Source organism: Canis lupus, chromosome 9 (assembly GCF_011100685.1).
Source record: "Canis lupus familiaris isolate Mischka breed German Shepherd chromosome 9, alternate assembly UU_Cfam_GSD_1.0, whole genome shotgun sequence".
Lineage (NCBI taxonomy): Eukaryota > Metazoa > Chordata > Mammalia > Carnivora > Canidae > Canis > Canis lupus.
Window position 1 is genome coordinate 4463237 of NC_049230.1, and position 24961 is coordinate 4488197.

Sequence of the window (24961 nt, forward strand, 5' to 3'; positions counted from 1 at the left end):
GACGTGGGACAGGGGACAGGCCGCACTCACCCAGAGCCTGAAGAGAGAAGCAGCGATGACCAAAGGGTGACAGGGAGGGTCAGGGGTCAGGGCCCGGGGCCGGCAGCCTCAGAAACAAAGAACCCAATGCACCAGAGCAGAGCAGGTCACAACCTGTGGGTTCTGGCTTGACCAGGAAAGCATCTGCTTGGTCCCCACAAGGTCCCATGGGGCCCTCGGGGTCCCTGTGTCTGCCCCCAGGGGCCACAAAAAACCATCTCACTCCTCCAACATCGTTTCACTGAGCACCTATTGCATCCATGTCACTCAGTTAAAAAATAAATAAAAAAAAGAAACTTGAAAAAAACTAGCACCAGCCTCACCCTCAACCTAGAACCCAGTAGGGCGCATGGAGGGAATTCTGAAAAGTACAGGATGAATGCTGAACATGGATAGCGCTGGGTTACAGGTCAACTTTAGGTTCTAACTTCTACGTTTTCTGAATTCGAAAGCAACGGTATGTTGAGGAACTATTTTTACGTGAGGAGTCTAGCAGAGAAAAGTTTCATGCAACACAGGTAATTAATATTCCAAGCCAAACACGAGATATCATACATCAAAAAAAAAAAAAAAAAAAAAAAAGGCAAAAAGGCACAGAAGTCAAAGGAAGTAAGGCCATTTCCGGCTAGCGGGAGGGCTTCATGGAAGAGTGCTGTTTGGGCTTTGAAGAATGCATAGGAGTTCAAAAAAGAGGAAGAAGGTCAGGGGCCAGGAGTCAGGAGGTCAGGGCAGGAGGGGGGAAGGGTGGATGGGAAGCAAGGCTGAGGGACAGCCGGTCTGTGTCCGCATGGACTGGGCAGGCAGTGACCAGAGGAGCGGACGGAGCCCCGGAGCAGGGGACCTCACCGCCAGAAGCTGCTACAGCAGATTCCAGGACTGCAGCCTCACAGGGACGGCCCTGCCCCGCACTGGGCTTGCTTTAGGGACTTTAAGACTGGACATCCATGGCCAAGCGGGTCAGGGCCAATCTCCCACCCACAGGGGGCTCTGCTTCCTCCTCTTCCTCCTCCTCCTCCTCCCCCACCCCCTCACCCAAGGCCCAAGGACCATCTGCGCCCCCACCTCCTCCAGCCCCCACCCCCGAGCATCCCTCCTAACTGCATCTGTCCAGCCCAAAGGCCCTCAACCTGTGAGCACTGGTCCCGGAGAGCCCCCTCCCCAGCCAGCCGATGAGACACGGGGGGTCGGGGCACAGGCATGTACTCATGTGATGGGTACACAGCCCCCCACCCCTCAGAGTATGCTCCACGGCAGGAGGCCACTGGGCGCAGGAGCTGGGCCCATCTGCCCTCTGAGGGGCCCCGGGGTCTGGGCAGCTGACCGCAGAGCTCTCGTGCCGGGCTTGGAGATTTAAACTCTTTTCTACGGCGAGATTCTGCGGTTCCCTCTGAGTTCCAGGCTCCCGGGCACCTCGGGGCTGCTGCCTGGGCTCCCCTTCCCCGCCTGCTTAAATTCTACTTCCTCCAAGGCCGGCTCAAGACCCCCCACGGCCCCCTCGGCTGCTCCTGAGCAAAGCCAGGACTGGGCCCAGCGGCCCCGGCTCCCAGCACAGCCTAGAAGCTAAGCGGGGCTAAGCGGGGCCTGAGCCACGTCTACATGCTGGAGGAAGACATCCTCGCAACCCCGAGGCCGTGCCCTGCCTGCCCTGATGACCCAGGGCGGGTCCACCCTGAGCAGACACCCTCCTGCCTGTCGCCCAGAGCCAGGACCCCGTCCTCACGCATCCTGCACCAGCTGCCATCACGATCTGGACGTGGATGGGCTCTGGGATGACCGCATCCCCAACCACATCCCGCTTGACTCAGCCGGGCATGAACACCTCCCCCACAGGAGGGACACCTCACCCATGGGAGGGACATCTCACCCACGGGCAGGACATCTCACCCACAGGCAGGACATCTCACCCACGGGCGGGACATCTCACCCACAGGAGGGAGCCCTATCTGGTGGCAAGGACCCTGGACCAACAGAAGCCCACTCCCCGTGCACGGGGCCCGCCGTCCTTCCAACTCGGCGGTGTCTGAGTGGGTGGGCGTGGCTCTGCAGAGTTTAGGGAGTTTAGGGAGATGGGGGAGTGGGCTGAGGCCCAGCATGGCCACAAACGGGCGTCTTGGCCCCCACCCCCATCTGCCACCTGCTCAGTCAAACCAAGGGAGCTGCTCCCACTGAATTGAGAGGAGCACTGGTCCCATCCAGCGCCCCACCCCGTCTGGAGCCCAAGGACCCCTTCCCAGCGGCCCCGAGAACCTGGGCACACAGAGAGGAGGCGTTCTCGTTTCCCTTGCCTCTGGCCACGACCCTCCATCTCCGAGGAGCTAGAGGAGGATCCCCCAGGACAGAACCTTAGGAGGGCCACGAGGCCCCCCACCTGAGGCTCCTGCCCCGGCCGGGTACTTATGGGGCAGCCCGCAATCCCTCTTGAGCAGAAGCCTGCCCGCCCCCACCCCGCCCCCATGGCCTGGTGACCAGAGGCACGTGGGAGCCTGTCCTTGGACCCCAAACCCATCATACCCCCGTGTCCCACATGAGCCTGCCCCCTCTTCATTTATCAGACTTGCAGACACTGCCTTTCAGGGCAGACAGCGCACGCTCTACACCACGGCACATTCTGACCCACAGAGGGGTCCCTCGAAACCCAAAGATTCTGTCCAAAGCCCGACGCAAGCATCCTGGTCCATCCCCAATGCAGAGTCCCCCCACCACCAGCCTTGGGCCCCCTGCCCCGGTGTATTCTTGGCCGCCACGGAATCCTGCCCCCATCCACCTGCTACACGCCCCCCCCCCACGTTGGGACTCCAGGGCAGAGCCAGCTCCCCATCCCCAAGCACCGTAGCTCGGCCGACCCGCTCCTGCTACTCACCCTCCTGGCTCTTGGGTGGGGCCTCGGCCACGGTGGGCTGGGGCTTGGGCTCCAGCCTGCTCTGCAGCTGAGACATCGGGGTGTGTTCTGAATTCTCCAGGGTCTGGGGTGGGATGGGGGAGGCGGGCACCTCGGCCGGCTTGGGCACCTGGATCTCGACCCTCTTGGGGGCTACGTCCGCAGTGGGGGCTGCGGGCACCTCGGGGATCTTGGAGGCGGGCGTCTCCATCCTCCGGTGGGCCGACTCCTGGGGCTTGACTATGGTGATCTCCGTCCTCCGGGGGGCGGGCTCCGGCGTCTTGTGGCCCAGCGCCTCGGCCCGCTTGAGGCCGAAGCGGGACGGCCCGGCGGCGCTGGCGTTCTCCACCTGCTTGGACGAGATGTCGATGGAGATCTCCGTGCGCCGGGACACGGGCTCGGCCTTGGGGCCCGAGAGCTCGACCCTCCGCAGGGCAGCCTTGGGGGATCGCTGGCTGAGGGAGTCTACATGGCGGGCTGCGGGCTCAGAGTTCTTCACGCCCAGGTCCTGGAACTTCTGGGTGGAGCTGGCCACAGTGGCCCGGAGCAGGGGGGTCTGGATCCTCCGGGGCGGGGTGGAGTTGGGCGTCTCAGCCTCCTCGACCTCAAAAGATCTTTTCAAGGCTGGAAAACAGAGAGAGGGGGACGTGAGGAGTGGATGGTCCGGGAACTCGCTTACACCAAGGGAGCTGGCGGGGGTGCTGCGGCGGGGGGCCCAAAGGACTCAGGCTCCCTCCACCTCGGGGGAACAAAGGGGACAGCCCCACCGTCCCAGGGGCCGTGGGCACCAGCAATCTCGTGCACTGGGACACAGAGCGAAAAGGCTGGAGCTCGGAGGACACAGCAGCCTCTCTGTCCTCCAGGGCCACGGCGTGGACGTGCCAGCCACGTTTTCTATAAAGATGTCCTGGCTCAAGGGGAGCTTTGGCTTCTTTCCCGTCGTGGCCTTCCTTCGTCCCTCCTCACCTCCACCCCACGCAGACACGGCCAGACACAAGCCACACCACCAGCAGCAGCAACGGGGGCGGGAGGGGGGCGTCCCCAGTAACAACCGTCACCTGCCAGAATCACGACGGCAATGACGTCACCCTAACAACACAGCACGAACGGCCGGCGGCACAACATCAAAGACAGGCACCGGGTTCACTGCATCCGTTTACTCTTCCCGTGACCCTACCCTGTGAATACTGTGGTTAACCCCTGGTACGGATAGGGAAACTGAGGCCCTGGTGCTTAAGCCATGTGCCCAATGACGTGGAGACAGAGTGGCCAGAAGATGCCATCTGTCCAGATGCAGGGCCCAGCGTTCTGACCACGTGGCTGCCCTGTTGCAGGTGGGATGACAGAGTCCTGGCGCGTCCACACCCTCCAAGCCTCTCGGGTCCTCGCCCCGGCTGCCTCCGTGCTCTGCGACCTGCCCCAGCCCGACCTGGGCCCCCGTGTGACGCCGGGCATCTGACTCCCACCCCAGCCGCCCACTACCTCTGCCGGGAACTGCTCCCTCCAAGGCCAGGGGACAGTGCCTGGGAAGCTGCCGGCCATCCCCACGGTCCCTGCAGCCGGGCTCCCAACAAGAACCAACTGCTCCCGTTATAAAGACCAGAGCATGCAGGGCCCTCATGGCAGGAACACTCACCAGCTCCTTCCCGGCCGGCCCACAGGGTCTCTCCCACCCAGCGCCCCACCTCGCCTGACCAGCCCCCATCACCGCCACCCACGAGCCCAGGATTTCCTGGGACCTCGTCAGGTCGTCCCCAACCCCAGCAACAGCAACGTGGGCCTGTTCTCAGCGCCACTGCCCCCAACCCCGAGTCTTCCATCCTCCAAATTCCAGCACGGCCTTGTCTGATCCCCGTGGACAGGGCTTCCTCCCAGGGCCTGCTGGGCGGCTGGGCCGCTGCGTGGCTGGGTGGCTGGGTGGGGGTGGCCAGGGGAGCCTGTGCTCCTACGTCCTGGGAGACAGGAAGCAGAGGAGGCCCCGGCCCCGACATCTGGCTGCGGGAACGACCAGTTCCCCAAACGTGGCACCCAGGCGGGACCTCTCTCAGCCCCGGGCACACGGCCTGCTCGGTGCACAGACGGCACGACATCCTGAGTTGCAAAGCTCAGCCCTGCCAGAGGCCCTGCGGGACAGAAACGTCCCTGGTCAGAGGGAAGCGGCCTGCCTCAGGGGCCCACCTGCTGCCCCGCAGGCCTGTGAGCCCATTGTGGCCAGAGCGACGCACTTGTCGGGAGAGCCTGGGAATCTGCGTTCTCTGTGTGCTAACTCCTGATCCGCACGCGCTGGCACTGAGGAAACCACCCCTCTCAGAACAGGTGTGGTCAAACCAAATCACATCCACGGGCTGCAGGTGGCCCGTGGGCCCGGCCTGTGACCTCTGCTTGATATCGCGGCCAAGAGCAGTGGGGTTCCGTGCCGAGCAGCAGGGATGTGCCAAAGTGGGGATGCCAGCACCCCTCCCGGGGCCCTCTCCCCTCAGGTGACCACAGAGTACAGACCACTTGTTCCAGGGCAGCCTGAGGTGACAAAGGACAGGGCAGGGGTGTATCCAGAAACCGTGACCTCATGTGGGTCCCGGGGGGGCCTCTGGTCTACCCCCAGCCCCCAGAGCACCGTCCAAACCGCCCCCCGCACGGTGGCTCCGTCTGTCTGGGGGCTCTCTAGAGGAGGGGTCTGCACCCCACCCACCTCCAGGTGAACTCGTGCAGCCGCATCAGAGAACAGACATCAGGTGGGTGGGATGTTTCCCGGGTTTCACCCTGAATGAGATGACCTCCTCCCTGGGGGTCCAGGGAGGTCTGTGACCCCCTCTGGAGGGTCCCCTCTCTGGGAAGCCCACTTGGAGGGGCCCTCAACCACTGACTTACAAGTGAAGACCCTGAACCGAAGCAAAGACCCCGCTGACTCGGGCACGGAAGGTCCTGGGGGGCGATGCATTCGAACCCGGCCCACACGCAGATCACTGCCCAGCCGGGTGGGCTGCTGCCCCCGCAGGTCACTGCCATGGCCATCTCTGCAGACGCACACGCCCGGCCCCACCCACCATCCTCTTCTCTCTCGCTGCTTTGTGCTTCTTCGAGCCACACGTCACCCCCTGGCCCCCCATTAACCTGTGTGCTCATCGTCTGGCTACATGATCGACCTAGGTGTTCACCCCCAGACATCCGCCCATCCCATCCCATTCCTAGTCCTAGGCTCCGAGAGAACCAGAGCCATCCCCACCCCCAGGGCAGTGACTGGCAGCAGAATGTACAAGCTGTTAGGGTTACTCTTGACAATCTATGCCAACCCCCCCAAAGCAGCAGACCCCCGCGCCGCCACCTCCTCTGATTTCAAGTACACCCCAGAGCCAGGCTCGCTGTTGCCTCCTGCCCTGGCTCCACGCAGTTCACATCTGTCCCTCCCGTGTCATCCAGGCCATGTCGTGGCTACGGGGCAGGGACGGGGTGTGTTTTGGGTCCCTGGAAACATCCTCTCCTTCTTAACTCCACGAGTCACCTCTCCGTCCCTTCATGGGCCTCAGGGGCTGCTTCTACACGACCGGAAGGGGGGACCAGGTTACAGGTGTGTAGCTGTGGGCACAGGGCCCAGGGAAGCCCCAGACAAGCTCCACTTCTAAGGTTCCATAGTGAGTTGAGCCGTGTACCCCAAAAAGGTATGTCCTGGGTCACAACTCTCAGAACCTATGAGGAGGACCTTACCTGGGAAAATAAGGTAAGGATTCGAGATGACATCATCCTGAATCTAGGATGGGCTCTAACTCCTATAGATGTCCTTACACAAGAGAGAAGGGGGGGATTTGAGGCCCAGACACAGAGACGCCCTGTGAGACCAGCAGAGACCGGGGAGGTGCAGCCCCAAACCACCAGAAGCCGGGAGGAGCAGAAAGGAAAGAGCCTGACCCTGCCGACACCTTGACCTTGGACTTCAGGCCTCCAGAACCGTGAGACTACATTTCTGTGGTTTGAGCCTCGTGGTCTGTGGTCATGTCTTAGGGTGGCCCCATGACGTTACCGTGGGACGGCTGGAAGGGTGAGACCCCTGCGCTCCAAGACAGTCCGGGCTCACCCAAGGGCGCTGCCACCCTGCCCAGCACCCCAGCCCCTCTCCAGGGGCCCAGGAGAAAAAGCCACCTCCCTTTCCCTCTCCTGGGATCACGCAAGACCCCAGACAGTAGGAGACGTCGTGGGGAGTGACGCTGCTCTGGATCTACACGCGGGCTATTTGGTGATGAAACAAGATCACTGTGTAACGCAGGCCTGCAAGGGACGCCCCGTACGAAGCTGCCTCCCCACGGAGGGTGTCGTGACATGAGCAGCACCCAGCTGGGAAAAATTAGCAGACTGTCATGAAGCCTCCCCCATCGGAGTCCTAAAAACAGCCCGGGCCCTAGGCGCACACGTCCAGCCACTGTCCTTGGGAACACCCTCCACCAGCTCCGAGGGGGCTTGGGGGTGGCCTACCACGGCGGCAGGGGCCTCTCTCCTTCCCCACCTCCCTTTCCCTGCAAGGTGTAGAGACAGCTGAAGGGTGTCCACGGGCAGCCACAGGGGCCAGCAAGAGTGCTCAGGAGCTGGCCATTTGGCATTTCTGAGACCCTGTGTGACCGTAGGGCAGAAAAGTGGCCTTCACTGGACCAGTGGGGAGCAGTGGGCCGCGCACTGGGCCGCCTCCCCTTTGTCCGCCAGATGTCACTGCCGTCAGGGGCCACGACAGATGTCCCCAGCTGGATGTGACAAGCCAGACTGCCTCTGAGCAGTGGAAGGGTATGGGGCCAGCGACTGGGGTGGGGGGAAATACTGCCACCTCCATAGGGCAGGAGGTGCCCCGCTCTGCGTACACCGTGTCCAAAACAAGATCGCCCCCCCTTCCTTCTCCTTTGCATTCACCCCCCCTGCAAAGCCAGGCTCAAACCTCACTTGCTCCCCAAGGCCCTCCTCGCCCCCCACCCCCTACCCCAGCCCAGCGGGCTCCAGGAGCCCAAAAACAGTTGCGTGCACCCTGGCCTGCCACTGGGAATGTACCCCAAGGAAATAAATAGAAGCGCAGAGGATTTACGGATGGGGACATCTGCATCCGCGTTCAAAGAGCAAATGCTGGAAACAACTGGGGTTCACATCGATTTCCTAAACCCATGTGCCCAAGTCCTGAGCAGTCATCAAAACCACGGTTCTGAAAATGAGAAATGTTGAGAATATGATATAAAAATAGCAAGATGCAAGCTGTGTGCAAGGGCGTGACCGCATCTCACACGCACATGTGCGGCGCACACGCGCACCCGCGGGGGGGCGCGGGCTCTGGGTGTTCGGGTGGGTGCTTCGCTCCCTGGGACGCTCCTGCCTTTTGCCAACGTCCTGCGCCCAGCGCGGCTGGCTGACGACTTCCAGGGCATAAACCCGTCAGCAGGGTTTTCAGAAAGAGCCCTGGCTGCGGCGGCGGGGGAGGCCCGGCCCAGGCGTCCAGATGCGCGTCCGGGCCCACGGGGGGCGAGGCAGCCGCGGCAGGGTCTGGGCCTGGTTAGGGAGGAATGCGCGGCGCACAAGGGGCCATTGTGAAGGGCCTGCCCCGACCACAGGCTGCGGCCCACCTCTCCCCGCTTCCGGCGCGCGGCGCTGGCCCCGGCTGGGAGGGGGCACCCAGGCGGCCACTGGGCGGCCACTAAGCCCGGCTCCGGGGGGGACAAATGTCACGCAAAGAACGTTAGAGCCCAACGTCAAAGCGAACCCCTGCACAACTCGCGTGGGAGGGGCCGCCCAGGACGCTGCCGACCGTGGGGACCGATCTGGGCTCGGGCCCCAGGAGCGCCGGCCCCGGCCCAACGGGGAGCCCCGTCCAGGTTCCATCCCCGAACAGCGAGGCCAGCCAGCAGCGGGGCCCAGGGCACCGGGCAGAGGGTACCGCCCTGCTCCCCATCCCGAGCCTGCAGGCTGGGATGCCAGGCCCCAGGAAGACGCCACCCCGAACGTAAGTGCTCGGCCGTGAGGATGCACAGAGTGAGCCTGGGAGCCCCCGGTTCTCCTCCCGAGCGGGCCCGGCCCTGGCACAGCCCCGGCTCCGGGTCAAGGGCTCCGGCGGGGCAGTGGGGGGGACAGCACGGTCTCACCACAGCAGACAGGAGCTGGGGGCTGCGGCGGAGGCCTCGAGAAGCCCCCACCGAGTAGGGCAGGGAAGGCAGAGCAGACGGGACAAGGCCCAGTCATTTAAGCAACAAATCCTCCCAAGGAAAAGAACCCGGGATCACAAAACCAGGTCCCGTCCCCCTAAAGGATGAGCCACCTAGGGAAAGAGGGGCAGGGCAGGGTCCCAGGCAAGTCTGGGCAAGAGGGTGCAGGGTGAAGGGCCTGGGTGCCCAGGGGTGGAGTGGGGGGCGGTGCTCACACAGACCGTGCTCCTCACATCCGCCCCCCAGGTAGGAGCTCCAACAGGGGGTGACACGACCCCGTCATCACAGAGTCTCTGCTTCCTCGGCTGTCCTACTATGGCACTGCCAGGATGACACGGTGGTTGGTGCCCACGCCCCAATTAGGTGGTTCACCAGCGCACCTGCGGGTGGGTGTGCACCCAGGGGTGTGTGTGCTCACCCCACAGGAGGCCAAGGTTGCACGGGCCTTACCAATGTCCCTGATACCCGCAGCCAGCATCTGCCCCTCAGCCGGAGGGCCTGTCCTGGTGGCCACCTGGTGCCACTCAGCGCTGAAGGCAGGAGGCAGTTAACAGTGCTCCCCAGGCCAGCAGGCTTTAGGCAGTAAATGGAATAACTCTGGGGTGCAGGGTCCCCCAGGACCCCCAGTCGGGCTGAGCCCCAGCATAACATGGTGGGTGCTGCACCCTCCAGGCCATGCCCTGCCCTCCTCTGCAGGGGGGTGGGGCGGGGAGGGTGTCCCTGGGATCACATCCACTTGGATCCCAGTCTCAGGAGCAGCCTCTAGGGGCTTGCTCAGTGGTGGGGAGACGGCTGAGGGGGCAGGTGGGGAAGGGCGCTGCTTAGGAAGTAAAAGAGCCCAAAAGGAAAAGCTTACAAACAGGCGCTGGCTGAGCGGGGCCAGCCCTGGGAAGCCAACAGGCCCTGGATTTCATACAGAGAAGCACGCGTGGTCAACAGCCAGGACACAACACGCAAGAGGCAAAGTCCAAACAAAGGAAGAGCAATGGAGAGCTCGGCACCTGCAGGCCCAAACCCTCCGCCCGGCCCCCTCCCTCTCCCTCTGCCTCCCCAGGCGAGGCCTGGCCGGGCTGCGGGGCCACGCGAAGCCTGAGAGCCACGTCCAATGCCAGCCCTGCGCTGCCCGGCTCTGGCTCACGTCTGGGGGCCAGTGGGCGGCGAAGGGCTAGTGGCTGCCCCAGGCTCACGGGCACGCGTGGCCAGCTGAAGGCGGCCTGGGGAGCACAGGGATCACGCGCTCGGCCCCTCTCCCTGGCCCCGGGGCCACCAGCGGGCCTGCATTTCCACACCAGGCACGGTTTTCCCAAGGATCCGGCCTGGGGCCCCTGGACAAGGAGGAAGCGGCTGACCCCCAGGAACCCTGGGGCGGGGTGGGGGGGTGAAAAGGGAGGGACAGCCAACAGTATCACTGAGAGCTGGGGACCCAGGGGAGGCCACGCAGCTCCAGGCAAAGACTGTGAGGTACCCCCATGTTCTCTTGGCCGCCTGGATTTATTTTGATGTCTGTCTTTTGCTTTGGGTGTTAGGAGGCACTGTCCTCTCTCCCCCCTGGTGCCCTAGGCCTGGGGGACACGGGCACTCGGGGGTCCTTCCTGTTCCGCGCAGCCTCCGCCCATGAGGCCTGGCCCCTGCTCTGCAATGGCAACGTGAGAAAGAGCAGGCTGGGTTTCCCCAATGGGGCCAAGAGCAACAGACGAGCCCCCTCCCTCCCTTCCCAGGGTCCCCCATCGCTGCTCACTGCAGGGCCCCCCACACACAGCCTAGGTGGCCCCACAGCCTTTCCCAGGCCATGATCTTTTCAGCCACAAGAAGAATACAAAAGCCAGAAGGGGAGTGTCAATGACCCCCCAACATACACACAGACCCCCTCGGCTCCAAGCAGGGAGCCCAATGGCAGCTAGGCCCCCAGACTCCAGCCCCCAAACCCCAGACCTTCTCTTAATCCCCAAATTCACTGCGTTAAGTTCTCCGTGGAAAAAGCTCTCGGCAATGTGGCAAGCAAGCCAGCACGCAGGTGGAACCAGCCCTCCCAGCCTCGCTACACAGCCCTATCCACCCAGGAAGGGACCAGGGTCCTATCGGATTCCTTTACAACGGCTTCCAGCTTCCGCTGTGCCGTCTACAGAAGACGCTGGTCGAACGGTGGCCCCCAAAATGCTACGTCTGGGTCCTCTAATTCCCCAAACCGCTGAAAGCTACCTTCCTTGAGAAAAGGGTCTTTGCAGCAGTACTGTAGGATCTCGAGCTGAGATCATCCCGTATAAGGGTGGGCCCCACATCCAGCGGCAGGCGTCCTTGGAAGGCAACAGGAAAGGAGAAGACACACAGAGCTGGAGGCCCTGTGACGGTGGTGGGGACGGGGCGGGGACGGGAGGGACGGGTCGACAAGCCAGGGGTGGTCCCCGAGGCTGGAACACATAGAAGCCTGCAACAGACCCTCCGTGCGGGCACCCAGCGGGAACCGACGCCTGCCCACGGCCTGGCCTGGGACTGTGGCCTCCAGAAGGGGACACACTAAACGTCTGCTGTGCTAAGCCGTCCAACAGCCCCAGGAAATGAACAGCCCAAGAGAACACGGAAGACAGGAGAGGGGAGGTCTCGCAACCACCGCGGCCACCTTCTGTGGATGCTGAAGCCACTTCCCGCCATGACTCACCAGCTCTGAGAAGGGGAACACAGGTACCCCGGGATCGGTCTGGCCTGGTGGGACGGAGCCTCTGCCCCATGGCTCCCAGGGGGCAGCCCCCTCCTGCCACTTGCTCTCTCTCTCCCCAGCCCCACAGCTCCCCCACGTCCACCTGGACCAGGGCCCACGCCTCCCGCCCACCTAGGATGTCCCAGCTCATGCCTGTCGTCTAAGACAGGGCACCCTGCTTGCTCCCAACATCATCCCACTTGGGGCAGAAAGTTCTCCGGCCGGCCTACCTTCAGAGGGCTCATCACTGGGGTTTAATTACTGGGGTTTATCTCTCCCGGACTAAAGATGAGCCTTGGGGTGAAAGCCGTCCAGCCCGGGAGACCCCAGTAGGCAGCAGGGGACACTGGCGGAGGGCCTCCTGCTGTAAGAAGTCCTCCTACAGAGAGCAGAACCACAACACATGGGCACGGGCCTCTTCTCCTGGCTGTTGCCATCTGCCCGGTCCCCCTGGGTCTGGAGACACCAGGGTCATTCCAGGAGGGCTTAAAAGTCCCCTAAGACGCTGGACCACCCTTTTTTTCCTTGACTAAATTAAAGCTACGGGAGCACGTGCACACGTAGCACAACGTGATGCAGAGGGAAGGGTGTCGTCCTCCCCACCCGGAGAGAGCAGAGTGGGGGCACCTGGCCTTACTGTGGCGGTGGCGGTGGCTGCGACCAGCAGAGATGGGGATGAGATAGGGCAAGAATGTCCTGCCCCAGGCTGGGGACGCCAGGCTGCCTGTGGAGCTCTCCCTGGACAGTGGGGAGGAGGAGGGGAGGGACAGGAGAAGGGCCAAGGCGCGGCCCAGCCTGGAGGGAGAGGAGGGGACACATGACCTCTTGGCCTCCTCGGGTCAAAGGTTTTCAGATAAATGGCAGCCAGGGAGGGCAGAGGGGAGCCCCCGGGAGGGGACTGACATCAAAACCTGAAACCACAGGCCATAGCTTCAAGGGCCTCCGAGGTCACAGAGCCCAGAGCCCTTTGGCCTGTAACCGCCTCCCGGGCACCCCAGACACCCTGAGGGGGTCTCCAGGAGGCCCCGTCCCAGAAGAAGGAGAGTTGAGCTGCTGGTTCCAGGTCGGAGCACCACCACCCTGCCCCACCAGAGGGTCCCCAACCACCTCCTCAGCCTTCTCCTCCGGCACCCTTTTACCTGCACCCTCCAACCACCCACCGCTCCCCCAAACACACCTTCCCCAAATCCACAGGCCCGTAAGTGCTGCTCCTCGGGATGCTGCCCCAGCCCTGTCCCTGACCTCGGAGCAAGTAGATAGGTGGTGAAGACCATTCCGCACCAGGCCCTCCTGCACACCGGCCCTCCTGCACACGGCCCTCCTGCACACCGGCCCTCCTGCACACCGGCCCTCCTGCACACCGGCCCTCCTGCACCAGGCCCTCCTGCACACCGGCCCTCCTGCACCAGGCCCTCCTGCACACTGACCCTCCTGCACACGGCCCTCCTGCACACTGACCCTCCTGCACACGGCCCTCCTGCACACGGCCCTCCTGCACACTGACCCTCCTGCACCAGGCCTTCCTGCACACGGCCCTCCTGCACACGGCCCTCCTGTACACCGGCCCTCCTGCACCAGGCCTTCCTGCACACGGCCCTCCTGCACACGGCCCTCCTGCACACCGGCCCTCCTGCACCAGGCCCTCCTGCACACTGGCCCTCCTGCACCAGGCCCTCCTGCACACTGACCCTCCTGCACACGGCCCTCCTGCACACGGCCCTCCTGCACACGGCCCTCCTGCACCAGGCCCTCCTGCACACTGACCCTCCTGCACACGGCCCTCCTGTACACCGGCCCTCCTGCACCAGGCCTTCCTACACACGGCCCTCCTGCACACGGCCCTCCTGCACCAGGCCCTCCTGCACACGGCCCTCCTGCACACCGGCCCTCCTGCACACCGGCCCTCCTGCACCAGGCCCTCCTGCACACTGACCCTCCTGCACACGGCCCTCCTGCACACGGCCCTCCTGCACACGGCCCTCCTGCACCAGGCCCTCCTGCACACTGACCCTCCTGCACACGGCCCTCCTGTACACCGGCCCTCCTGCACCAGGCCTTCCTGCACACGGCCCTCCTGCACACTGGCCCTCCTGCACACGGCCCTCCTGCACACTGACCCTCCTGCACACGGCCCTCCTGTACACCGGCCCTCCTGCACCAGGCCTTCCTGCACACGGCCCTCCTGCACACTGGCCCTCCTGCACCAGGCCCTCCTGCACACTGACCCTCCTGCACACAGCCCTCCTGCACACAGACCTCCTGCACACCGACCCTCCTGCACACCGGCCCTCCTGCACACGGCCCTCCTGCACCAGGCCCTCCTGCACACCGGCCTCCTGCACACGGCCCTCCTGCACACTGACCCTCCTGCACACGGCCCTCCTGCACACTGACCCTCCTGCACACTGACCCTCCTCCACACGGCCCTCCTGTACACCGGCCCTCCTGCACACTGGCCCTCCTGTACACCGGCCCTCCTGCACCAGGCCTTCCTGCACACGGCCCTCCTGCACACTGGCCCTCCTGTACACCGGCCCTCCTGCACACCGGCCCTCCTGTACACCGGCCCTCCTGTACACCGGCCCTCCTGCACCAGGCCCTCCTGCACACCGGCCCTCCTGTACACCGGCCCTCCTGCACCAGGCCCTCCTGCACACGGCCCTCCTACACACCGGCCGTCCTGTACACCGGCCCTCCTGCACCAGGCCCTCCTGCACACGGCCCTCCTGCACACAGACCTCCTGCACACTGACCCTCCTGCACACGGCCCTCCTGCACACTGACCCTCCTGCACACCGGCCTCCTGCACACGGCCCTCCTGCACACGGCCCTCCTGCACACTGACCCTCCTGCACACCGGCCCTCCTGCACCAGGCCCTCTTGCACACGGGCTTTCCTGCACACCAGCCCTCCTGCACCAGGCCCTCCTGTACCAGGCCCTCCTGCATACCAGTCCCTCCTGCACACCGGCCTTCCCACATACCAGCCCCCCTGCACCAGGCCCTCCTGCACACAGGCCGAGCTGCCAGGCCATGGTCAGGGGAGGGGGCCAGTCGCCTCGGGGGGCTACTCCTCCGTTCTCTGCTCCTAGCCCAGCAACCTCGAAGCCGGGTACTGGCTGTTCCTGATCCGCCAGAGGAACCCCCCCTCTCCTTCCTCACCTCACTGACCACTGGGAGAGATGATAAAAGCACTTAAAAAAAAATGAAGGAAAAAAAAGGCCTAATACCGGGGGGGCCACTGGGCCCAGGTGGTGCCCTCCATTAATCACGCCGCCTGCCGAGGACGCCAGAGGAACAGATGGCTCTGCCTGTGTCGTGGCCTAGGGGCGGGCAGCAAGCGGGCGCTGCCCAAGCCAACGGGAACTGTGGCCTAATTACAGGGGATGGTGACCCCAGGGAGCAGGGGTCAGGCGCCGGTCAGAGCGGCACCCAGGCCTCCCGAGGAGTGGTGGGGGTGGGGAGTCTCGGTGACCACAAAGCCCTGCATGCACCCACGTGGACTTGCGGGCTCAGGCTCTACCGACCTAGGGGGGGAGTGGACTTGGGCTTTATCCTCAAGGATACGAGGGGTGTGGCAGGGGAGAGGGGCCCAGAAAACTAAGAGGAGGAGGTGAGTTTGTTGTGTGGAAGAGACAAGATCTGGACACCGGGAGGATTCTGGAAGGGGCTCCCAGGGGGCAGCAGCACCTGCACGGGAGGCCGCCTGGCTGTTCCACAGAGCCCGGGGCGAGGCTGAGTGAGGCGGCCTCCGGGGCCCTGCTCGGGGCCTTCCTGGGCTCCCACCAGGGACGGCCAACCATCTAGAACTTGAGGAGATCCCTGGAAACGTCCAGCAGATGGGCCGAGGGCAGCGGCTCAGAGGATTGCAGACGGGACACAACCACACTCCTGGTGCCCAGATGCGGGGGCCGAGGCCCGGGCAGGCCAACCTCCCTCCAAGCCTGGTCTCCCATCCCAAGCCTGGGACACTCTGCTGCCCTCGGATGGGCCGCCAGAGCGAGTGGACCCCAAAAGACGTGTTGGTGTCCTAGCCCCGAGACCCGTGGATGGGACCTGATTTGGAAATAAGGTCCTTGCAGACATGATTAAAAATCTCAAGATCTGATCATCCTGGATTTAGGGTGGATCCTCACCTTAATACTGAGTGACCTCCAAGAGACAGGAAAGACACGGGCACGCAGAGGAGGGGGCCGCGAGGCTGAGGCAGGTGATGCGTCCACAAGCCAGGAATGCCAAGGACCTGGGGCAGCCCCAGAGCCAGGACAGGGGTCTGGGACACACTGTCCCTCGGGGCCTCCAGAAGGAACCAGCCTGGCCGACACCCAGATTTGGGACTTTGGGCTTCCTGACCCGGGCTTTCCGCCCCCCACCGGCTGGGCAAACTCACCTCCTCAGGCTGCCTCCCGGCCTACTCAGACTCCTCTCTCACCAAAAGCCCCTGCCCCACCCCTGCCCCAAGGCCCCGCAGGCTGACCGCGGCTCACACTTGTCCCGTGCATGCCTCACCTTCCAGGCAGTGGTGAACTTACTCTTTTCACCTTCTGTGTTCACCCACCATGCAGGGCCCAGGCTGCCCGCTGCTGCTCCTGATTCCCGCCTCTGCAGGAGCCACCACCCCGCAGGGTCCGCCCACCCCGCCTGGGCACCCCCACCAGGGGCAGGAGACAAAGCTGCCTGCGGGAATCAGACATTTCTCAACCAAACATGGAGAATTAGGGGCGCCTGGGTGGGCTCAGTGGTTGAGCATCTGCCTTTGGCTCAGGGCATGATCCCTGGGTGGGGTCCTGGGATCGAGTCCCGCATCGGGCTCCCCGCAGGGAGCCTGCTTCTCCTTCTGCCTGTGTCTGCTTTTCATGAATAAATAAATAAAATCTTAAAAAACAAAAATAGAAATGGAGAATTTTAGCTCAGTTGTCAATATAACTGCTCAGTACGAGAGGATCAGGGCAGCTCGGCTGCGTCCAGAGCTGGGGAGGCTTCCCGGGCCACAGAGATGACCCCTCTGGTAGGCCAGAAAGAAGGGCAGGGCCCTAAAGCCCCGTCCAGCCCTGGCACCCGACGACCCCGGAGCCGCGGTGCAGTCTGCCGGCAGCTCTGGCGACGCTTGCTGCTCCCGAACCAACCAGCAATTCCCAACGCTCAGCAGAGCCGGAGGGGCCTGGCCAGGGACGGCCCAGGACGGCCACCCCACCTGGTGAGGTCGAGGACCACAGCTCTGGCCACACTCCTCTGTGGCCCAAAACACAGCTGGCGGCAGCGCCTGGGAGGGGGACTCCTGGAGCGCTCGCCTTTGGGCCAAGCTGCCTTCTTCACTCAACCCAGCGGCCCAACCTGGAGCCGGAGAGGCCCACGGGGACCCATCTCTTTAACCGGGGTGCGCGGCGGGGTGGAATGAGTGATTCCTCTCTGACAATCAACTTCCGAAGATAACATCTATTGCTCTTTTACCCTGGCTGCAAAAGCGACTTACAGACAACGCAGAGAATCGGCTAGACCCAAAGAAAATAGGAAAAAAAAAAAACAAAAAACCTCTAAGCCCATGACCCACTATCAAGATCACCATCCCGATCTTTCTGACGTGCATGCGTGTGTTTCCTCAGCAGCCTCGTGCAGTGACGCGCTCTGAGCATCACACGGGTCCGATCTCTGCACATTCTGGCACCGGTTCTCTGAATTCCTTTGCAGTTCTAAGCTGCTGGCTCCCGGTCGTTCTCAGCTCTGACCGCTGGTCAGAATCATTTCTGGAGTCTGTTACAAACAGATTGCTGGTCCCACCTCTTGGAGGTTCCGATTCAGGAGGGCTGGGTGGGCCCGGCACCCCAAGGTGTGTCAGAGGGGAAGGTGGGGAGGCCCCTCCAAGCCTCCTCTCCACTGCCACCCCTTGCCGAGGATCCTACAAGAAGGAAATCCTAAGCACCGGCCATCACAGGGGCCGCCCTGGTCACAGACCTCAGAGATACCAGCTCAGCAGCCCCACTGCCCCCACCTGCCCCAAAAGTCACCCAAGGTCAGCAGCGGCCAGCCTTAGCTCCTGGATCCGTCATGACCCAAAGGACACACTGGGCCCTGCTGGGGGCAGATGCACATGTGACAAGGGGGCGTGTCAGTCACGAGGCCTCCAAACCTGCCCCAGGCCCACGCCGTGTCGACCTTTGAGACAGAGAAGGTCCAGGCAGCCCGGGGTCCACACAACAAAACATGGCATAAGTCACCTGCTACAGGAAACACAGGACAGAGCTGAAGGCCAGCGCCCCGGGCCCCTGCCCACCTCCTGCCTCCCCTGAAGGTGCCCACTCCTCCCCAGGACGGGGATCACAGTCCTCCCTGCAGACTGTCACCCTCCTGGGGACGGAAGCAAAGCTCGGTAGTGTCTGTCCTTGATGTACCCTGAGCGCTTGTCGGGTCCCACTACCAAATTCACACGTTGAATCCCATCCTCAGTGTGACAGGATGCGGGGTGGGGCCTTTGCAGGTGCTGGGGACATGGGAGTAGAGCCCTCGGGACCAGACCAGGGTCCCCATAGAAGCACCCCTCTGCCCCGTGAAGACCCAGGGAGAAGACGGCCGTCTGGGAGCCAGGACCGGGCAGCAGCGTGATCGGGGACTGCGAGGGATGAATGCATCAGTTAAAGCCCGGCTCTTGGGTTTTCGTGACAGCGGCCACGCAGGGGGGCCTCCACCAGGGCCAAGGACACCACCTGGCCAGTCCTACAGGCTCAAAAAGTACCACTGCCTTGAATTTCTAATCGCCGATGTTGCTTGGTGCTTCCGACACGCCGGGCGCCGCTCTGCAGTCCATTCAGTCCCCGCAGGCACCCCAAGACACAGCGACTTTCTTCCCTCCCCATTTCACGGATGGGAAGGCGAGGCACCGAGAGGCCCAGCATCAGAGCCGGGTGCGGGTGCAGCCAGGTCCCGGCCAGCATGCTAACCCCAGCCCCACCCCAGAGTCACACCCCAAAGTGGGGAGCTACCCCCCCAACAGCACTGCGCTAAGCCCTGAGCCCGCGCCACCTGCCACCCTGCAAGGTGGGCGCCGTCATTCCCAGCTCACAGGGAGTGGCCACAGAGCTGGAGGGCAGCGAGGCTGGGACTGGGGGGGCAGCCCCCCTAGACCGCAGGCCCTGGACGCCCGCTGTCCCCACCCACCGCCTGAGTAGCTTGAGATGGCAGGCTCAGCCCGTGTCGGGAGGCACCAGGAGGGCCAGAGGGCAGGACTCAGGAGGAGGGAGGGATGCGCAGGTACAGGGGGCTGGGTCTGCCTTCCATGTGGCCCCGGGCCAGGCTTGAGGCCAGGCCTGACCTGGAGCCTCGGCGGCCGTCCACCTTGCTGGCCTCCGGGAGGACTGAAAGGCTGAGCATCTGACGTGGCAGCCCCAGCGCCCGGCACATAGTAGGTGCTCAGGAAAGGAGATGGTGATGGACACTAGCAAGAGCCAGTGCGGTCAGAGGAAGTGCCTGTGAGCAAAGGGGCAACAGCTGGAAAGGCCGGGACTTGGGTCGGAAACAAAGAATGCAGGAGGAGGGGGGAGGGAGGGCGGGAGGGAGGCAGGGAGGCCAGAGCCTGACAGCTGGCTCCAGGGCAGCTGTTTGCAGGAGCCTGGCTTCATCACTTAAATATTAGGAGAGATGTAAATATTCGAGTGCGAGTGCACAGGGCAGGGGGAAGATTTCGTCCCTCTCAGTGCCCCCATCCCCCCAGCTGCCCCAAGACCCGGCGACCCCCAGGGCCCCAAGTTGGGGTGGGGACAGCAACTCAGGAGGGAGAGGGCGTTACCCCTCCTCCCTCCTCTCCCAGCCTGGGCCTACCAAGGTGTGAATGGATGACAGCCTTCCCCGTCTCAGCCCCAAGGGGCCCCAGGCCTGCCAAGGCTTTCTTTTGTAGCTTAGCAAAAAAGCCAAGCAGCCCTTCCTGAGGTTTTGTGGTGAAGGCCCAGGACGCAAAGCTGACCCCTCCCACCTGCAACATGCTCCCCGCACCCCCCCACCCCACCCCACCCCGCCCCGCGAGAAGTTAACACCTGGATCATTCATCACCCAAGTCCCTCCCAGCTCACCCAGCCTCCTGACCAGGAGCAGGGACAGAGCCTGGGTCCCCCTGGCAAGCACAGCCCCAAGGGCACCTCCACCAGGTGCAGGCACCCCTGCCAGGCACGGGCACCGCACGATCTCCCAAAGAAACTACAAGCTGGGAGAAATCACGAGAGAAGCCAGCCTGCCTGGTAAACTCCCACCCAGGACTCTGGGTAGGTACTCCTGCCTCCAGGAAGCCCTCCTGAACCTACCCCTCTCTTGGGCTCATGCCTGCCCGCCCGCCCCCCCAGAAGCTACAGCAGAGCTGGCACAGAGCTGGCACCCACAGATAGCTGTTGAATAAGGGGAATGAGCCCATTGCTTCCCTCACCCCAGGATCCTCCTCCTGGCCCGCCAGAGAACAGAGGGATCCCAGCACTTCATCTTGCGCCGAACGAAAACCCAAAACCCAGGCACTTTCCAGAGCGCGCCTTCCCCTGACTTTTTACGGGGGACAGGAGCCAGGGGACAGCAGAGAAGACCGCCCCTCCAGGCCTGGTTCGGAGCCAGGAAAACTTGTATGCTTTTACTGTAGATAAAATCGGTCTCCGGGGGACACGGGGCAGGGGCCTGGCCTACCACTCACGGGGAGACTGCCCACCCACATGGAAAGGAGGACCAAATATCCCCGCTCCGAGCCGGCTGCCGGCGCCCGAGGAGGGGGCCAGCCCGGATACGGAGCGAGATCCAGCCTGGGACGGTACAGAAATCCTCCGGACTGTGGCCACGACAGTTAGAACCAGCAGTGTCTCCACCTTCCAGGTCAGTGTCTGGGGGAGGGGAGATGCCAAGGTGGCCCACACTGGGGACATCTCTCTCCTCCCACCAGAAGGAAAGATGCTGCTGCCCGTGGCCCCGGTGGCTCCCTGCCTCAATTCCTGGGGACCCGCATAGGGAGGTGCCCAGGACCCCCAGGCCCAGCCCCAGGGGACAGCCAGAAGCCCATCAGCACAGACAGCCAGTCACCGGTCAGTGCTCCTCGAACGGTCAGGGAATCATCCAGAAAGACCTGACAAGGGCTGCAGAAGAGCTCAGAGTTTCAGCTCCTCCTTGGAAGACCAAGGAAGCAGGGCAGAGAAGGGAAGCAGCCCTGGAATTCCCCCACTTGATCCAAATGAGCCCCAGGCCACATGACCCCCCCACCTCCCCACAGCCCCTCACTTGTACCCAGGGAATAACCATGGAACCCCCCAGCTAGAGAGATGGACCCTCAGAGACTGGACGAAGGGTGGAATGGACAGGAGGTGGAGGGGGCACCTCTACGCTCCCCCCCCCATCTCCCCCCTGGCTTTCCCAGGAAGCTACTTCAAGTGTTGGAAGGCAAAGGGTCCCGGCCTTGGGGACAAGGACAACACAGGAAGCTCGGAGCCATGGGTGGGGAGGACACACTTATGCATGGGCCCTGGATTTTCTGGATTTTGCAACTCAGCCCAGTGGAGGGAGAAGGCCCCAGTGGCAGAGGCTCCCCTTCCCAGGAGGAGCTGTTAAAGACTCGAGAACACAGGAAAGAGGGCAAACCCCAAGCAAGAAAGAGGTGGGCCGGAGCTTCATTCTGGGCTCCCCACCTGGGCACCCCCGGCTCTTCACCGAGCCCCGGGCTGGGCGTTGGGACTCCACGGACATCGGCGCTGTCCTCTTGATCCCCTGCCTGAATTTCTGGGCACTGGCAGCACTTTTAAAAATGACAACAAACGTGGGAGCTTCTAGAATGTCTCTTGGTCCAGGCTGAACAGAGCCTCCAGGCTCTGCCCCCACCAAATTAAACAGCCGAGCCCAGAATTGCCCCAGGCGCCAGGGGCATCTCAGGCCGGCCGCTGGGTCTGTTTGGCTGGAGATTACAAATCCTCAGGCTTCTGGGACCATGTTCCAGAGAGTTCCGGACCGTTCGGTCTCATAAGCAAAACTCAGAGAGCCTCCAAATTTGGGAAAAACCGAGAGGGCCTTGGAAAGAAAGCCACTGTTTGACCATTTTTCCTCAGTGGCTTTGTCAAAAGAAAGTGCAAGAACTCATTTCCCGGCCGAGTTTCTGGGATGTATCCAAAAAAATGAAATCTCCTGGGGCTTCCACCCTCTGATGAACCTCTCACCGGGGCCCCTGGCCACCCATGCCCCTCCACCCTCCCCCACCCCACCCTCCGATGCACACCACCAGGTCTTTGAGGGCGTACACCATGTAAGCAGTTGCTCCAGCCACAAAACAGTGAGCAAAGACGCACGACGTGGCCTTGGGGGGCTCTGAGCCCGGCGGGAAGCACCTGGTCTGGCCAGGCAGGGCAGGTGGGACTCCTTCCTGGGTCTGGGGCCAACATGCAACCCTTGAGTCTGGCCCCCAGGTCCTCGCTGCCAAACCAGGGTACGCCCCCCTCACTGTACCCCGACAAAACTCTTCTGAGCAGCAAACTGGCCCGAGCCCAGGGCTGCTTGGCCAGTAAACCAAGGAGGGTGGCAGCTATAGTGCCGGCCGGGCTGATCTCTGAGCGTGACCTCCCCTGACCTCTGGGCACGCAGGGAGAAAGAGGAGGAGGGAGCCCTGTTCTGCTCAGCCGGCGCCAGGGTAGCAGGGCCACAGCACCAAGGGGCAGGCTGAGAGGTCCCCGGCTCCTGCAGGGCAGGTGCAGCACCTGCACACCTCCGCTTCCTCGGGGGCCACCGCGTCATGAGTGGGCTCCTCCAGTCCGGCCAAGTGACCTCATCGCCACACGGCTCCCACCTCCTGCCACAAAGCAAGAGCTGCAGGGAGGCCTACCCACTACTGGAGGCCCTGCGTCTGGCTGAAGAGCGGGAGGCATCGCTCCAGAGGCCCACGGGCATTAATTAGGGACAGGTCTGCACCCATCGCCAAGCAACAGGCCTTGTCCCTCTGGGAGGAAAGGGGCTCCTGCATCCAGCAGTCGAGGGAGCCCCCGTCCCAGAGGCTCCTGGGCTCCCAGATGAGCTGGCTTGTCAGGCCAGCTGGCGAGGTCCCCTCGCCCCTCCCCCAGCACCCGCACTCCCCCTACCCCCACCCCGGCCTGCTCTCCTGGGCCAGAGCCTCCAGGACCATCTGGGAGGGTCCTCCCAGGAGCCAGCCGAGGGTCTGGGTGGCCACAACCTGTCCTGTCCGCAGTAGGGCACAGCTGGGGGACCTGAGCGCCCGAGGCCCTGGGCCAGACTGTGTTTCAACAAACATTAAGGACTTTTGGGATTCTTTCACCGCGTGCAAATACGGTTACGGCAACCAGGGCCGAGGAAAGCAGGCCGGCAGCTGGCACTTGGAAGGGCTTTGTTACACAAAGACCAGAGTTGTAACGGCCTCGGCGGTAACAGATCTGTCCAACACTCCGGGCCTCCACCAGCCCGAGCGATGGGGGAAGGAGTCGCCCCTCCTGCCGCCCCGTCCCAGGCCCATCTGCGTGGCGGAGGGAGGGGGGGGGGATCAAAAAAATCTAAAAACAATCACAGGAGCAAAACGCAAACCCTCTTCTTGCCCTCACATGGGGGTTCCCCACAGAGCCCTGAGTTCACCCTCAAAGGGAAGGCAAAGGCCAGTGTGGGACATTCGTGCCCATGAAGGACACAAAGCCAACAGACACATCCACAGTAGAGTATGGGCTGAATCCCCACGTCACCTCGACAACGCGACAGAGCCAAAACGAGAAGGGTGCCGCTCCCCAGGGCCGGGGGCAGATGTGCCGGGATGTGTGGCATCAGGTGACCCACACACCCCACACACACCCACCTGCAGGGGCGTGCTGCTCTGGCTGGACACCCACCCTGCACCCCACCCCCTTCCCCCCCCACCCTAGGGGGCACACTACCCGGGCCGGACACTACCACCAGCTCCAAACCTCCCCAAGACCAGTGCCCAAAGATTGACAATCACCCGCAACAATGCCCTGGCTCAGAACCTGCCGGGCTTTGGGGGTGGCCCCTGGGGCTTCTGTTCTCCAGCAATGAGCACGCGCCTGGTGACAGGCCGAGTCCGCCGGCCCCAGACTGTGGGGGCGCAAAAGCTGCTGAGGGGCTGGCGGTCTCCTCCCCGACCCCTTCCATCCTACCTCACAGAAACCCCGAGACACCGGTGGGCAGCCCCACGGACACGGACCAGCGCTCCTGCAGCGCTGCTCTGGCCTCCCCAGGACAGTCGGAACTCCAGGAGGGGACGCCTGGCCTGGCCCTCTGATCCGCTCCGACTGGCCCCTCCTTGGGCCCCATTCTCCAATGGACCAGCTCATTCCAGCCTCCCCCGCTTCTGCTGGCTCCCGGGGACCTGAAGGCTCCCCTCCCTTCCTCCCTCCCGCAACAGAATTCCGCCTTTCGCCCAAGGTCGGCCTCCTCCACGCGACCTTTCTGTGCCGGGGCCGTGCCACACTGTATCGGGCGCTGTTGCCCCGGTCCCGCACTGTCCTCCTCCTCTCCGGGCTCCTTCCCCAAGTCCGGCTCTCCCAGGCTCAGCCCCCAGCAAGCAACCCCACCCCAAGCTCCTGGGGTCCTTTGGGCCACTCCGGGCCCTGGAGCTGGCCAGCTGGCCATTTAGGGCCCTTACACACGCTTCCACTCAGAAGCCCCGAGGGCTCTAACGCCCGACCCCTCTGCCTTCAGTGCACACAGCAGGGTGATGGATGCAGACAGGGAACCAGGGGCTCCCCAAGAGTGAGACATCTCCCCCTGCAGTCACAGGGCTGCCAACTGTTGCACCAGGATGGTCTCAATGAGGCCATTGTCTCCGACCAAATGGGAGGGTCAAGCTGCCGCCTGGAGGCAGCGCAGAGGCTGCCAGCGTCTCCAGATGGGGTGCACCTCGGGGTCAGGCTGGAGTTATACACCGGGACCCCGAGGCAGAGACGCTAACAGCCTGCATGGCCCCGATCTAACAGCTGTAAAACCACAACACCCCCTCCCTCCCCGCCTCCCCGTCCTGCCTCGGGGCTACTGTGGAGTCCCGCTGCTCTTCCCCACAGACCCTGCTGCCAACGCCAGGCTTTCCGCTTTCCGGCCTGGCCCGGACTGCAAGCCAACCTAACTCCACAGGCGACACAGCGCGCCACCTGAAGGGGGCAGCCGTCTCTAGATCGGCTGGTTCCCGCACTTGGACATTTAGGACATAAAAGGCCCTTGAGGACGGCTGCAG

General features: G+C 63.4%; 1 protein-coding gene across 6 annotated transcripts in view; it reads right to left on the reverse strand.

Moving 5' to 3' along the window:
- The window catches only part of SEPTIN9 (septin 9), a 145821-nt gene that overhangs the window by 62811 nt on the left and 58049 nt on the right, over nucleotides 1–24961 (reverse strand). For 5 of the 6 annotated variants that reach the window (XM_038546489.1, XM_038546491.1, XM_038546492.1 and 2 more), the window contains one exon: nucleotides 2900–3541. In XM_038546489.1, coding sequence (XP_038402417.1) covers nucleotides 2900–3541 — 642 coding nt within the window. Of the gene's footprint in view, nucleotides 1–2899; nucleotides 3542–23888; nucleotides 24035–24961 lie in introns of those variants that run through there. The other variant, XM_038546493.1, reaches the window with a different exon arrangement.